The following is a 14356-nucleotide window of genomic DNA, read 5'->3' on the forward strand; positions in this document are numbered from 1 at the left end:
CATAGACCGAGCCACCGGTGCCGATGAGTGCAGCATCAAAATCCTCAGAAAAAAACATTATTTTGTTCAAAGTGTAAAAATGTTATTCCGTTAAACGTGAGATACACATTTAACCAATAATTAGACATAAAAAAAAAACCAAAACGATGATTTTTTGGCGTATTTGGGTACATCCACCCCTTAATATGTCGAAAACAATATTCATTGTGTTTAGAAAAGGTGGATATTTAGTAAAGTATGAAAAGTGGAAATATACAGGGAAAAGAATGAAACTAAATCACAATATAAATACCTGGATGTAACATTAACAACAAAAGGTGTTTGGACAAAAACACAAAAATATTTGGCTGATCAAGCAACAAAAGCAATATTTATTTTAAGGAAACGCATGCTTAGGTATGGTGACACTGATGTTAGTGTGTCTACATTAGGAAATTGTTGTCCACAGTTGTCAACACAAAGTACACCAGACAAACATGAAAACCTTCCAAGCAATGGAGATGTTAAAGTTAGGGAAGTAAATATCATGACTAAAAGTTAGGCAGGGAAGACACTGTGTCAAAGTTAGCCGAAGAACACAAAATGAATGAATCAGGCAGTAAAGATACCATAGAAATAGCATGTTTAATCACCTTGAAGAAACTTGTTAATATCTAATACATTTGCACTATAAACCCGATCATTACTGTAATGGAAATTATAATTACTAAATTCAATGTTGTTTTTTTCTTGTTTTTCATTGAAATTTTCCTCCAATTTATCCCAATTCAAGTCTTTCTGACTACAAATTCAAGTGCTTTTGATTGCCATTGCCACACGCAAACGTTTTCTTACAATTGTCATAGTGGAAGAGTTTGATACAGTGATAATGTGACTATAATGTGACTATGAACTTTTCTGTTCAAGCCAAATGTTTTGAATGCTTGTGCTAAAATCTAAGTATTATTTCCCACGTTTCGTGTGCAAGCTTCTTATGAACCGTTTTAATACAGTTCTAAATTTTGCACAAAACGTCCATGTACCAAGAAATGCCAACTGCAACTCATTTGTTGAATTATTTCTTTTTCTGCATTTTCCTTCCGCTTCTTAAACACACCACAACATTCATCAGCAAAAGGTAGAGTATTCACATGAAATCGGCAAGAAAAAGAAAGAACATCACTTTTTTGTACCTTTGTAAGCCTCAGGAAAACATGAGGTTGTCAACATCATATCAAAGAGCTAATGACCATTGTTACACTTCCAGATATGATTTTGTCTAAGTTTTAATATTGTAAGTCCAGAGATACAATTTAGAATATGTGTGCGTATGTGTATTATAAATTAGAGGTGTAGACCAGTCATTACAATAGAAAAGCTACACAAAATTGTACGGCAACCACACATTCTTCTGTGCCAAATAAAATGAATAAAAAAATTACCACATTAAGATACATTCAGAAGTACTCAACTCTGGGTTTAACAACTTATTATTTCTAGGGCACTGGCACTTTCGTTAAAAAATCTGATCTTCAAACTTTCATTTAGAAAAACTTATTCGTTTTTTTAATCAATGTTTGTATTATATGAAATATCACATTAATATATATCACACATATTTATCTTTTACTTGCTTTAATACAAGCTGCTTTTTGGCTGCAAATGTGATTTGACAATTAAAAGAAAACCTCTTGACATTGAAAACTGAATTTCTCATCTATGATTTCCATGATCTGCATGAGGTGAAATGTTCTCTTTGCTGATTGGCTGTTGTGATGCTGGGGCTTTGACAGAATTCTACCTCGGTGAACTAAGCACTGTTTCCATCAGTCGCACCTTTTTCCTCTTTTACATAGTCACACGGGAAGTACCCAGTCTGAAGTCAGACAACAAAGTTATGAAATCTTTTCACCAATCACTTATTAAATGAAAAAATAATCAACTGAGTTACAATTTAAATTTGTTTGTGACAACTTTTTCTTTCCAATTAAGTCGCCTTTTTACACACACACACACACACACACACACACACACAAACACTAGAAACATTTTAAAGTTTAACAGGTAAAGGGGAAGTTTATCCAGCATACCTTTCCTCTTAATTCACCTTTCCACCAGCCTCTGCTTTTTGCCTGCTTACTGACAATCTTGATCCTGTCCCCTTCAGTAAGGGAAATTTGATTGGTTTCTGTTGCAGCGTACTCAAATATGGCCACGGCATAACCCAAGTCTGGCAGAATAAGGAATAGATAAATAAATAAAGATAAGTGCTGCATAAGTATGCAGAAAACAAGGCAGCAAAGCTGTCAAATGTACAGACAAAAAAAAAATTAGAAAATAAAGATGCAGAAAATAGGTCATTTTGTCAATTTTGATGCAATAATAAATAATGCAGTCAATCAACAGTGCATTTTAATCATGAACAACAGATAGTTCATGGCCAACTAGAGGATTAGAGAGGCAATATCACCTCCGGGTATTGTACCACCAGCTAGAGTAAGCGCATTTGTATGTTAAAGCAAAAAAGGACATCACCTCTAGTGTTGGGCTTGACAAGATCTACAAAATGCAGTCTAGAGTTTTAAATACTTTTATTGAAAATTACAATTTAAAACAAAATCATGTGGAAGAGAAAGTTTAAATCGAAATTTGTGAAGTGCGATTCATGGCAAAAAGAAGGTCAAGGTCAATTTGAAGGTCACAGTTAGATTGCCAGTATATATCTTCCTATTCAACTTTAAAGTAACTATGAGAATATCTCTGTCAGTTTTGGAAATATAAGACATGCAAAGTTCCAAAGTTTGGTTCAAAGGTAGGCCAAAGGTCAACTATGAGGTCACAGATTGTCAACATATTACTTCCTATTCAAGTTCAATAGTAACTATGGGCATGTTTCTGCCAGTTTTGGAGACACAAGGGACGGAAAACTTGCAAAGTTCAGTTCATGTGAAAGTAGGTCAAAGGTCAATTTTAAGGTCACAGACTGTCAGTATATGACTTCCTGTTCAAGTTCAATAGTAATTATTGCCATATCTATGCCAGTTTTAAAGGTATAAGCATCAAAAAGTTGCCAATTCTTACGACACAGATTGTCAGTATATGTCTTCCTTTTCAAATTCATTAGTAGGTATGGGCATATCTTTGTCGGTTTTGAAGGTATAAGCACTGAAAAAAATTGCAAAGCTTAGTTCATGGTAAAAATTAGGTCAAATGTCAATTTTAAAGTCACAGTTCGATTGCCAGTATGCGACTTCCTATTCAAGTTCAATAGTAACTATGGGCGTTTCCATTCCAGATTTGGAGATACATGTATAAGGGATAAAAAAAAGTTGCAATGTTCAGTTTATGGTGAAAGGTAGGTCAAATGTCAGTTTTAAGAACACAGATTTCTAGTATATAACTTTGTTTTCAACCTCAATAAGAACTGTATGGGCCTTTCTCTGCTAGTTTTGGAGATATAAAGGACTTAAATGTTGCAAAGTTTTGACCAGAAGTTGTCTGCCTTGCCAAGCCTTATGTTATTTTATCTTTTCCAGACGTTCAAAATTTTAAGCATATTACCGTATAGCACAATGTACTTTTTGATACAGCATCACTCAAAAACCGTATGGAAAACAAAAAATAAAAAAAACGGAGACCACCTATAGCGTTGGGGTTTACATGCTCTATTAAGTGCAAAAAAGGTGTCTCTAGCATTAAAGGTTCCGTAATTAGATAGAGTTTTCTGTTTCGGCATCTAATGGCCACTGCTCCCGTGGAAATGCACCATTGACCCATAAACTCACAGGGATATAGATGGCCTGATGCGTAACAACTGCCAATGATATTATAGGTAAGGTCTGTGTAGTTTCTGAATTATAGCGCAAATATTTTTTTTTCGTAAAAAATCCTTTTTTTTTCAAAGGAAATAAAGGCCAAAGATCAAATCCGAGGGCATATTTTAAATCTCCACATATGACTTGCGGGTAGCCGTCTATTGAAATTTTTTCCATAACTCCTTCGGTATGGTAGATAATTAGTATTTAATTTTGCCAATTTTGGACAAGGCTGCATTGCAGTGAGTGTTTCACCTAGACTCCAGCTAGGACGAAGCCCAAATTTTACGTGGAGCGAGATGGGATTACAGTTGACCTAAATCCAAGATATGGGTACGCAGGCCCTTGTAGTCTAGGAGGAGAAGCAGTAACGGCGACATGGCGGCAGAGCTGGCGGAGCCGGTGGAACGATCTGGACGGGACTAAAACCATGTGTACTGCCAGCGCCTACGCTGGTGTAACACAGTTTTCTTTTCATAACATTTATTGTGGCAGTGCACTAAATAGTTTTTTATTTTTTTATTTATTTTGTTTTTGTCAATTTTGATGCAATATTACATAATGATTAACTGTATAAATATCATAATTTTTTAAATTATTCACTATTAATGGACATGGAGATTAAGAAAATTTTATTACCACTATAGACTTCATGCCCATGGGAATTATGTCCCACATTGAAAATGCCAATATGTGAAAGATAAACTTTCACAAAAATGTACAACTAGAAAAGAAGCCAATTAGACTGATTTTCCAACTCAGGCTGTATTTTAGTTCTATGTTTCTTTCCTTTAAGTTTAAAAAGGGTGACATGTTTTTTTTTTCCTTTAATGGTCATATAAAAGCAGAGCCCATTACATTACAGCCAGTGGGACACTCAGTTCAAATTCTAATTGGTTTGCTCATGTGGAAGGGAGATACCTTGTGAGGCTTTAATTAAATACGTAACCTATACTATGACAATGGCCAGTATATCTTGTGACTCCATCTTATCTAAAGAAACCAGTGTCAGATGTAAATCACTATGTATATGCCTTATTATTGTTTTATGGAGACCTTGTAAATCACTTTGTATCTACCTTGCCTTTGACCCCATTCCCACAGATTTTAGATCGATCTATCCCTGTGGGGAGTCTGACTAGATTACTGTCAGCTTGGCCAGCTTAAGCGCCTGTCCCGCCTACTAAAAGCTGTAAGGGAGTAATTAACTGTCATGCGCGCTCGGTTGACTGCAATTTAGCGTGAACCCCCAGGGAGTTAGGTCGATCCGGATGGACCGATCTAAATCTCTGGGAATGCACTCTTTGTTTTATGGGGACTGTAAATTACTATATGTAGCTGCCTTTGTCTGTATTTTATTGTGTATATCCTGCATGTATTTCGTTATCATATAAATTGTACATATTCTCTGCTAAATTAATTAGATAGATACTGCTGGATAACAGGTAACTTGGCCAATAGAAACCAGGCAGGTCCTCAGTCAGTCACCCTCCTCCCAAGAGATTTTAAGGTCAAGGGTGCTCTGAAGAAGTCAGTACAGGGTTAGCTCTGGAGCAAGAAGGTTATCATTCACCTTGTAGAAGTTAAGCTTGGCTCCTCTGTACATTTATTAGGTAGCAGAAACAAATCTGTGTAAAGTCAAAGTTGAGTTTGTTGAGTGAAGACGCCCCGTTCCTAGTATACGGCCGGATTCCCCCCATCCCCCCCCCCCCCCCCCGGACCATCTTACATATATACTGAAAAAATTTTATAAAAATTTTTATAAAAGTGATCCGATCATTCTGATTTTCGAACTTAAACTGTGTATTGTGAATATTCATAAGTTCTGTAAGTTTTAAGGTAAAACGGTTTTTTGCTTATTGTGTTATCGGTGTTGCATATATGCTGAAAAAAGTGAAAAAAAACAGCATTATTTCCATAATAATGGCCTGATCATGCTGATTTTTTAACTTGTCCTGCGTATTATAAATATTCATCAGTTCTGTAAGTTTAAAGCCAAAGGGTAAAACGATTTTGTCCACATCTTGTTCTCGGTGGTGAAAGGTAATTTTTGTTCAGACACCTCTGTGTCTGTACATAAAATCTTTCATATTAGTGAGATTTATATAAGTATAAATGTAAACTATTATACAATGAATATTCTTAAATTTTTAATGAAATTTATTCAAATATTATAAAATTTTAATATCTTAATAAAATAATAAATCACTGCCCCCCCCCCTCCCCCACCTTCCACTCACTTTTTTTTTTTTTTTTTTTTTTTTTTGGCTTGGTCAAACTTCATGTGAATCTGTTATCAAATTGCAGATGTACAAAAAGTGGACCATGTACCCCAAACCCTGGGAAAAGCCTTGATTGAACCATGTTAAGTCTGTAAAATCAGTCTTATATGCATCTTCAGGAGTTCACAAGTATGAAAAACCGACTTTTTATCTGAAATTAAATCCTCTGTATTTTCCGGGGTCACTTGACTGAATATCTTGGTAATAAATACATTACATGGGACAGGTGCTCATAAAAGTTAGTGTCTAGCCCTGCAAAAGGAAAAGGTCAGTTTTGCCATTATGGAAAACTGAATTTTCTTGATTATTTTGTGATGAGACTGACAGTAAAAAACGAGTAACTTTTTGGCAAGACCTGTCGAAGTTTATTTGCACCATTGTGTTCTAGGAAACAATCAGATAGATTTCATAAGTATGCCTATGGAGCGTTTGTAACAGGCGGGTCATGCAACCGAGAGTCTGATTATGACAGTCACAGTGAATCAGACTTTTCCGATTTGGGTTCAGAGCATAACGTTTCAGATGCTGACAGTGAAGAATCTACTTGAATGAATTCACTTTGAGACTAAGAGTCCTTGTTTTCGTATCGTGCTTGCCTGCAATTTGGGCTTCGTTCACATGCAATGTCTATTTTCTATTTTCTATTTTCTATTTTCGGTATGTCTTATGATCACGGTCTGTGCACTGAATATCCCGCGGCGTAATTACTGGCAGCGCGAGCCAGTTACTATAAGTTACTATAAGTAACTGGCTCGCGCTGCCAGTAATTACGCGGCGGGATATTCAGTGCACAGACCGTGATCATAAGACATACCGAAAATAGAAAATAGAAAATAGACATTGCATGTGAACGAAGCCTTGGTTTAATCAGGTAATCTTCAAAAAAATTAGGACTGGCTACTTTAGGTCAGGGCTGGCATTTTTGAAAAGTGACCAGCCCTGCTGTCCGTCTTCAAATTCATACGAATTTCATACCCCTGGCATAACATTACAATTTTGAAGGGATGAAATGATTAAAAATGAATAAGTGTAGGTGTTTTTACCTTGCTCGACTACTGGTCCTCTTGTGGAGTCCATTGCGACTGTCAAGTTCCTACGTTGAGAGCGCAGTACAAGTTTTCTTCAAAGGATTTTGTCTGGTCACCTTCGAAATTCACTTTCCACGGTGGTGATGTCACCAAATATCACAAGCCTCACGTGAATAAACCGTCCTGACGTATTATTAACGCGGGTGTAGCAGTCCGTGAATAATCCGTCGAGTCGCACTGGTCATTCTGCATACCTGGCCATTGTTCTCAGGTTCTATTAAGCAATTTGGAGGCACTGTACCGTAGCGATCCCCCTGTATAGATATATATCACACCTTACGTGGTTATTGTTCTCAAGATACAACAAGTAGGCCCTACCTCAGCAGTTATAAGAACCTAGATCACATTGTTCAAATTTTGTCCTTTGGTTCAAGTTTATCTGTTAGTGTCAGGTATAAATAATTGTGTTTAGCTACTACTGTACTTATGCATTTTTCTTTACTTTATGTAAAGAATATTTTGGCCTGCCTTGCCGAAGTAGTTTACTGCGGTAAACGTAAGACAGCAACCGGATCCTTAAACAATTAAGACAGAGAGAACTATTAACCAACATACCTGGGTAGCCTTGCGAGTCCACAAATTTTTTATATTCAAGAAAATCTTTATAGAATTTTCAGTTGACTTCAATGCCAACTTCAGGGATATATTTAAAAAATAGGGATTTTAAGTTAAGAAATATTTATTGATACAGGCAAAGTCGCAATTAAATGTAATTTAAATGTTTTTCCATTCAAATTGAGACTTTTTGAGATCATGCATATTTTATGATCATTTTTTGTCCACCAATTTAAAACTAGTCATTTCCTGTCCATTGCACATGAGCTTGTCATGTTTTTTGTAATCATTGCAGTATCAAATCAACTTGTTCTCATATTTTACAGATAAAGAAACGGTATTATCCTCAGAAAAAAGCTTTTTTCTTGATGTTATATTAACTAACCTCTAAGGAGGCTCGGAGTGAAAGGATTAAAAACAAAAGTTATTAAAATTGCTCTGTACTGTTTTCAAAATATGATTTCAAGCAATCTTGGTAAAAGTTAGCAACCTTTGAAATTTTTTTATATTAAGTGTATTTACAAACCAGTACCCTCATTTAGCTATAGTTAATTTACTGTAAAGATCAAACTCTGTTTTAAGGTAATATTTCTCATTGCTATATCAAAATATGATGAATGAGAAATGTTCAATCGGTCGGAAGACGTTCAAAAATGGAGGATGGTAACAAAGATAATTTGGAAGACTATCAGAAAATATCTCTGGATCCTCCCCTGTTCATATATATATTTTAAAAAAGCTTCTCAGCAAAAGCAGATATCAAAGCAAGGGCAAAGGCCAAACCAAAGATAGACCAAACATCTTTTTGACACATGTTACAACATGAAAAAATGTGGACAAAATCAGAAAAAACAAAAATTCTTTTCAGCCATTCGAATGTTTTCATAAAAGTTATCTTAATTTTGCAAACAATTTTGTACAGTTTTTAACCTTGTTAAAACAATTTTTAGGATTTACATTTCAGAAAATGTTTTAGACTGTTATGTTTCCAGAAGACGTTTTTAAAACATCCTTAAATGTAATCGTAATATTTCTTCTTTTTTAATATTTTTTCAAGTTTATGATGGCACTATTTCCATAGATTTAGGTTCTAGATTTAGGTATTGCCAAATCAATCTTGATTTCATATAGGCCCTATATCACACGTGACGTCAGCAATTCACCAGCACACGAACAATACGTTGTTTAGGTCAAGAAGTTATAAGGTCCACTGAAGGCATGTAATAACCTCACTCATTTACGTATCATAATGATATAATCAGGCAGCATATTTTCACAAGCCCCTTTATTAGGTCCAAACCGTCATCATTTATGCACACTATCTACAGGAAATCTATCTGCATGCCACAGTGGCAGCAACTCATTTAAATACTAATTGCAATGCAACAGATAACAAGTGATCGAGAGCTTCTACTTATCAGTTATATCAGTTCTACTTATCAGGTATACCTTTACAGAGGATGATAAATATTCAAGACTGAAGCAATGTGAATAAATGCTGAAGGTTTGGACCTTATAAAGGAACTGAAGATGTGAGTTTGTGGTTATATTCCTTCTCCCATGCATCAGTGACAAGGGAAATATTAGAAGAACCTGGGTAGGGAGGAACATGGACCCCTACAACATGGTGCCTCGATCGATATGAAACCATACAGCTTTTGTGTTTTTAATATCCAAATACTTAAAAGATCAATAAAGCTAAAAAATAGGCGGAAGACAAGAACCTATTATATCGTAGCCTATCTTTTATATTAATTATTATTTAATATCACAATAATAAACGAGTCGCCTTTTGATGTATGCCTGGCTATGACCTCTATTAAAAATACCAATTTTTATGAGATTGCAAATTGTATCGTATTGCTTGGTTCTATTGCCTCGCTTTCAAAAATTAGAACAGGCGCTCCAAAATCATAAGAAGATAAAGATTTTATATTGGCCGAGTTTGCCCCAGGCCTACAATATCCTCGCAGCATTATCTGCAATTAACCTTCCTACGTTTTTAAAGATGCATACAAAGTCAATTTTTTGTCACAAAAACCAACTAAACGCCAGCATATAGTTTCAAGTAGTATAACTAAGAGAATGACCAAAACGCATTGTTTAATTTTACCCGAAAATGATGTTTGAATGGATTTTTCTGCTAGCATTCTATGCTGTATGTCGATTACGACCAAAATTTTTTAAAAGGAGCAGTCTTAAGCTATTTTATGGGTGATTGAGTGATCTATTCAGTTTATCCCTTGGCATGTTGAATTTATTTGAATCGTATATAAGTAACTAGTAGGCCTATATAGAAGTGGTTTAGGCCTACATGTTTTACTGCCCAGGAATCCACGCTTCACCAATGCTCGGTTCGTATGTAGGCTACCTTTAATGTATTTTGCAATATAATTTTCAGTCTTTATTAATCAAGAGTGGGGGAGGGGTGGTTCCAAAATCCCCTTGGGCCACACACACACACACACGCACGCACACACACACAACACTATAAATGCGAAGGGAACCCCCCCTTACAATAAAGACAAAATAATTAAATGTTAATGTAAGGGAAGTCCGATGGATTTGCTTTTTAATGCATACAATCAACAGAATATTTCCAATATAATTTCTCAAAACAACACCACAAAGCAAATTAAATCAAATCAACAGGACGGTAAACACCGGCAGGTTTTATCAATTTCACCATTTGTTTATTTCAAACCAGAGAAGTAGAGAAAGTACTTTTCGCGCATGCGCAGTAGTTTGAGTCCTATGCTCATTACACCTTTACCATTTTTAATTTTCTTTAAAACACTTCGATATGCGTAAAGCCTGGTATAAAATTCGCGAATAGGATTTAGTTTTGACATTGGAGATGGTGGTATATTGAACATAATAGATTGAATCCAAATTGAGATTATCATTTTACTTCTCTTCAACGCGAGATTTTACGATACTAAAAACGTCAAGATGGCGATGGGAAGGAAAACAAACGTGAGTATCTCTTTGATATTGCTTAAGCACAGTCTATCTGTCAGATTTTTCAATAAATGTATGGAATCTTATTAATCTTATTTATTTTTCTTTTAAAAAATAAAAAAACTTAAGCCCAGATTCTCTTCATGGTTCTTATACTGTTGTTATTAGTACCGCTTGTTCCAAACCAGTCTTCATAAAGGCAAAGCATGATACAAGACATTGAGATATGTCAATAAGGTTGACCGAAAAACCTGAATTATTTATGAACATTGGACACTTGAAAATTGATTAGTTGAAGATTATGCAGCGATATTGAACTGGTGTTATGTAAAGAAAACAGTTTTGTGTGAACCAGATTAATGCGACTTTGCTCTCAATTCAATCGAGTTCAGCCACACGTTTTTCGTCAGTCAGGGCACAAGTAGTTATTTTCTAATAAATGTGTGTGCTTTTTTCTGTATGTCTTTTAAATCAGACATCAAATAATTTAAACAGAAACGAATTCTTATCATACTACATTGATAATAATATTTGAGCTTGTGAGCAATGTATCCATCTTACTAATTGATGTATGCCTTTGATGTTCCCTTTCCAGGTGCGGCTCCCCCCTGAGGTGAACAGAATCCTCTATGTGCGGAACCTTCCCTACAAGATAACTGCAGAAGAGATGTACGACATATTTGGGAAATACGGGGCCATCAGACAGATCAGGGTGTAAGTTAGAAACAGAAGGGTAAACTTATTTTGAAAAATGGTAGAAATGGGTAATGAAACGTGTAGTTTATTGTGTTTCATTTTGTAGATATCTGAACAACTTTAACACAGTTACATTTAATGAACACATATTTGGAGTGAATATTATAACCAGTGCGCTGATTACACCAATCTAGTTTTCAAATTTTGCCTAAAAAGTAAAATATTAATTTGCTGCATCAAATACCCTCCGTTAATTAAAAGGTAAGGTTGTTTCAATATAGGAAAAGTAGCCTTGTATGTGTCTTTTGAACAAACAAGTACTTTTAAGTAGACAGGGGGTAATAAACACACCCATTTCATTGATTGTACAGATTCCATTCTGATATCTTGTCATGTTAGTATGTTGATACTAGAGTCTGAAAAATAGGGTTGTCTCAAAGTAAGAGACAAAGCCTTATGTGTTGTTATAGGCCACGAGGGCCTCTTCCGTCCTTATCTAGGGGAGTGCTAACCTTCTCTCCTTTCATACAACACAATTTGCATGGAAATGCCTTGTGGTATATATAGAGGGTTGTATAGTACTGTTTTCGGCTGTGGTAGAGTCATTTTGAAAATTTTATGTATTTTAGATGCTTATAAATTTAGAGAAGCATCAATGTAATTAATAGTCATGTAAATTTTGAATTTGTAGGTTGTAATGAAATTTTGATTCTATGTTAATATTTTTTTGAGATTTTCTTAATTTGAAAATTTCACTTTTCATACCTGTGACCTGTAATACAATTCGTCTTTTCCATACTCCCTGCTTTCCACAAATTTCATTGTAATATACAGTCTAACAAAGTTAATTGAACATACTTAATGAAAAAAAATCAAAAGGATAAATAAAAGGCAGAAATTTGCAAAATTAATTTTTTTCTGTTTAATTTTTAATTTTGTGCACAGAGTAATTTTAATTCAGTAAATTTTCAATTTTGGGCTAAAAAAAAAACAACTTAACTATAAATTAATTAAGTGTACTGTGTACCAGTGAACACATCTTCCTGAAATGCTGTCATACTTAATTTCAATTCTTCTCTATTTTTTAGAGGCAACACGCCAGAGACAAGAGGCACAGCATTTGTCGTGTATGAAGACATATTCGATGCCAAGAACGCCTGTGATCACCTCTCAGGCTTTAATGTGTGTAACAGATACCTGGTGGTCCTCTACTACCAGTCCACAAAGGTGAGGGCCTTCACAGCCTTGGCATTCAGACAGCCAGAGGGCTAGGGTTTTGATACAGAAGAAAAAAAGTTTCATCTTTTAAGGAAGATGAAATACTGAGGAGTCACTTAGAATTAATTGATTTTGACAGTTTGAAGTTTTTATCTATTTTAAGAAGTGTTTTGTAATTATTATATAATGTGCAATGATAGTGCATTTGAAATGAAATGTAAACAGAAAAACAAAATGGATATGAAAACTAATGTGATTAATGATTCTTATTTTAAGTCAGAAATTTGGGTTTTCTTGAAATCAAAACAATAATTTTATTGATATTCTATTATGATACAGCAAAAAAGCTTGCTTTGTTGCCATTAATAGTGTAGGCACCAATTGTGAAGAAAGGCATTGTTTCATTTTACAGGCTTTCAAGAAGACAGACACAGACAAAAAGCAACAAGATTTGGACAATATGAAAGCCAAATACGGACTAAGTACCCCAGATCTATCTAAGTCAAAATGATAGATCCTGTGTACTGCTGTAAGACAATATCAAGATCTTTATAAGGCCCTTTTTTATGTTGAGCAGTGCAATTTTCTGTATCCCACCAAATTGACTGGTAATTATTAGGCGAAGGGTGAGGGGGTTTCCCCCCCCTTCACAAGCCCCAATTTACCAGTCATGATTTATCTGCTTAACTGGATGTTTCTAGTGTGGTTCATTTAGGTGACTCTTTTACAAAATGGCCAGTCTATCAATTCGTCAATCTCACAAACTGTTGTGGTACAGAACACTGTCATGCTCGACGTTTTAAGGGCCCAAAGTACATGGAGATAATCACTCTTTAAAGATTTTGGAAAGGAGGGAGAATGTTTGACCTGGTTTCATTGAAGAATTTTGGGTCTAAAAGTGATTCAGAATTATTTTAAGACACAAAAAAGATCTGTTTAATGAATTTAGAATTAATGTGCAGCTGTTCAGTAAAGGCAGAAACATTGTCTTTTTAAAATAAATAGCTGTTTCTTGTTGTTAAACGGGTGCAATATTTAAGTTGACATGGATATCTTGGTTCAAGGATGGCTTGCAGTGAAGATCAATTTTTCATTCCAAAGTTCTGCTGTGAAACAATTGTGGAGGCCATGTTTCATCTGATATGTTTCTGATACTTTGTTACATGAGGAAAGGCCTTTTAAGTTAGCATTATATAGAAGCAAAAGCTGAAGATGGAAGTGAGGACAACAGGCACTCTTAATAAATTTCAAAATATGTAATGGAGGCACATGAAAACAGAAAAACCCATTGTGCAATGAAAGTGGAATGGATTTATCATGTAAAAAAATCAAGAAGTAACTGGCAGATGGAGAATTTATATTTTTAAGGGCTGCAGAAAAGGTACAGGTGTAAATACAGGCCTTGTAATTTCCAAAATAATTTCACTGGGGTAATTTGTTTTCAGATTGTGGCGAGTTGATGTACATCACTGAATGTATTTGTAATTTGAGAGATATTAAATATTTTGAAATAAATATGCATTGCTAAATGGCTTGATTTGTTCTTTCAGTAATTTGACAAATTAACATCTATTTTATCAAAATCCCGATTTCAAAGATGGCACATATGGACAACAAACAAGTAAATTCAAAGAAATTGATTGTATGTTATCCATTACTATTTCTTTGGATTAAATTTATTAACTGGAAAATTACGGTTTGTGTTCCAAAATTTCATTATTTCTTTCTCTCAGTCCAACTTTTCCTTCACTCGCACAGTAAA

At 34.8% G+C, this 14356-nt stretch overlaps 2 protein-coding genes and 1 non-coding gene across 3 annotated transcripts; 1 reads left to right on the forward strand and 2 right to left on the reverse strand.

Annotated features, from left to right (window-relative positions):
• Positions 1 to 605: 605 nt before the first annotated feature.
• On the reverse strand, positions 606 to 7319 carry LOC106167811 (guanine nucleotide exchange factor VAV2). The gene is made up of 3 exons (XM_013546694.3): positions 7120 to 7319; positions 2070 to 2209; positions 606 to 1855 (listed from the first exon to the last, which is right to left on the reverse strand). The coding sequence occupies exons 1-3, from the start codon at positions 7151 to 7153 to the stop codon at positions 1790 to 1792; spliced, it is 240 nt and encodes a 79-aa protein (XP_013402148.2). The 5' UTR covers positions 7154 to 7319; the 3' UTR covers positions 606 to 1789.
• Positions 7320 to 10497: 3178 nt separating this feature from the next.
• LOC106180955 (splicing factor 3B subunit 6) lies at positions 10498 to 14126 on the forward strand. The gene is made up of 4 exons (XM_013565140.3): positions 10498 to 10695; positions 11276 to 11394; positions 12465 to 12603; positions 13007 to 14126. The coding sequence occupies exons 1-4, from the start codon at positions 10672 to 10674 to the stop codon at positions 13103 to 13105; spliced, it is 381 nt and encodes a 126-aa protein (XP_013420594.1). The 5' UTR covers positions 10498 to 10671; the 3' UTR covers positions 13106 to 14126.
• LOC112042000 (U6atac minor spliceosomal RNA) lies at positions 11796 to 11910 on the reverse strand. The gene has a single exon (XR_002886410.1). It is a non-coding gene; the product is annotated as a U6atac minor spliceosomal RNA (small nuclear RNA).
• Positions 14127 to 14356: the final 230 nt, after the last annotated feature.

Source organism: Lingula anatina, chromosome 8 (genome assembly GCF_051362555.1).
Source record: "Lingula anatina isolate TDL-2025a chromosome 8, LinAna3.0, whole genome shotgun sequence".
Taxonomy (NCBI): Eukaryota; Metazoa; Brachiopoda; class Lingulata; order Lingulida; family Lingulidae; genus Lingula; species Lingula anatina.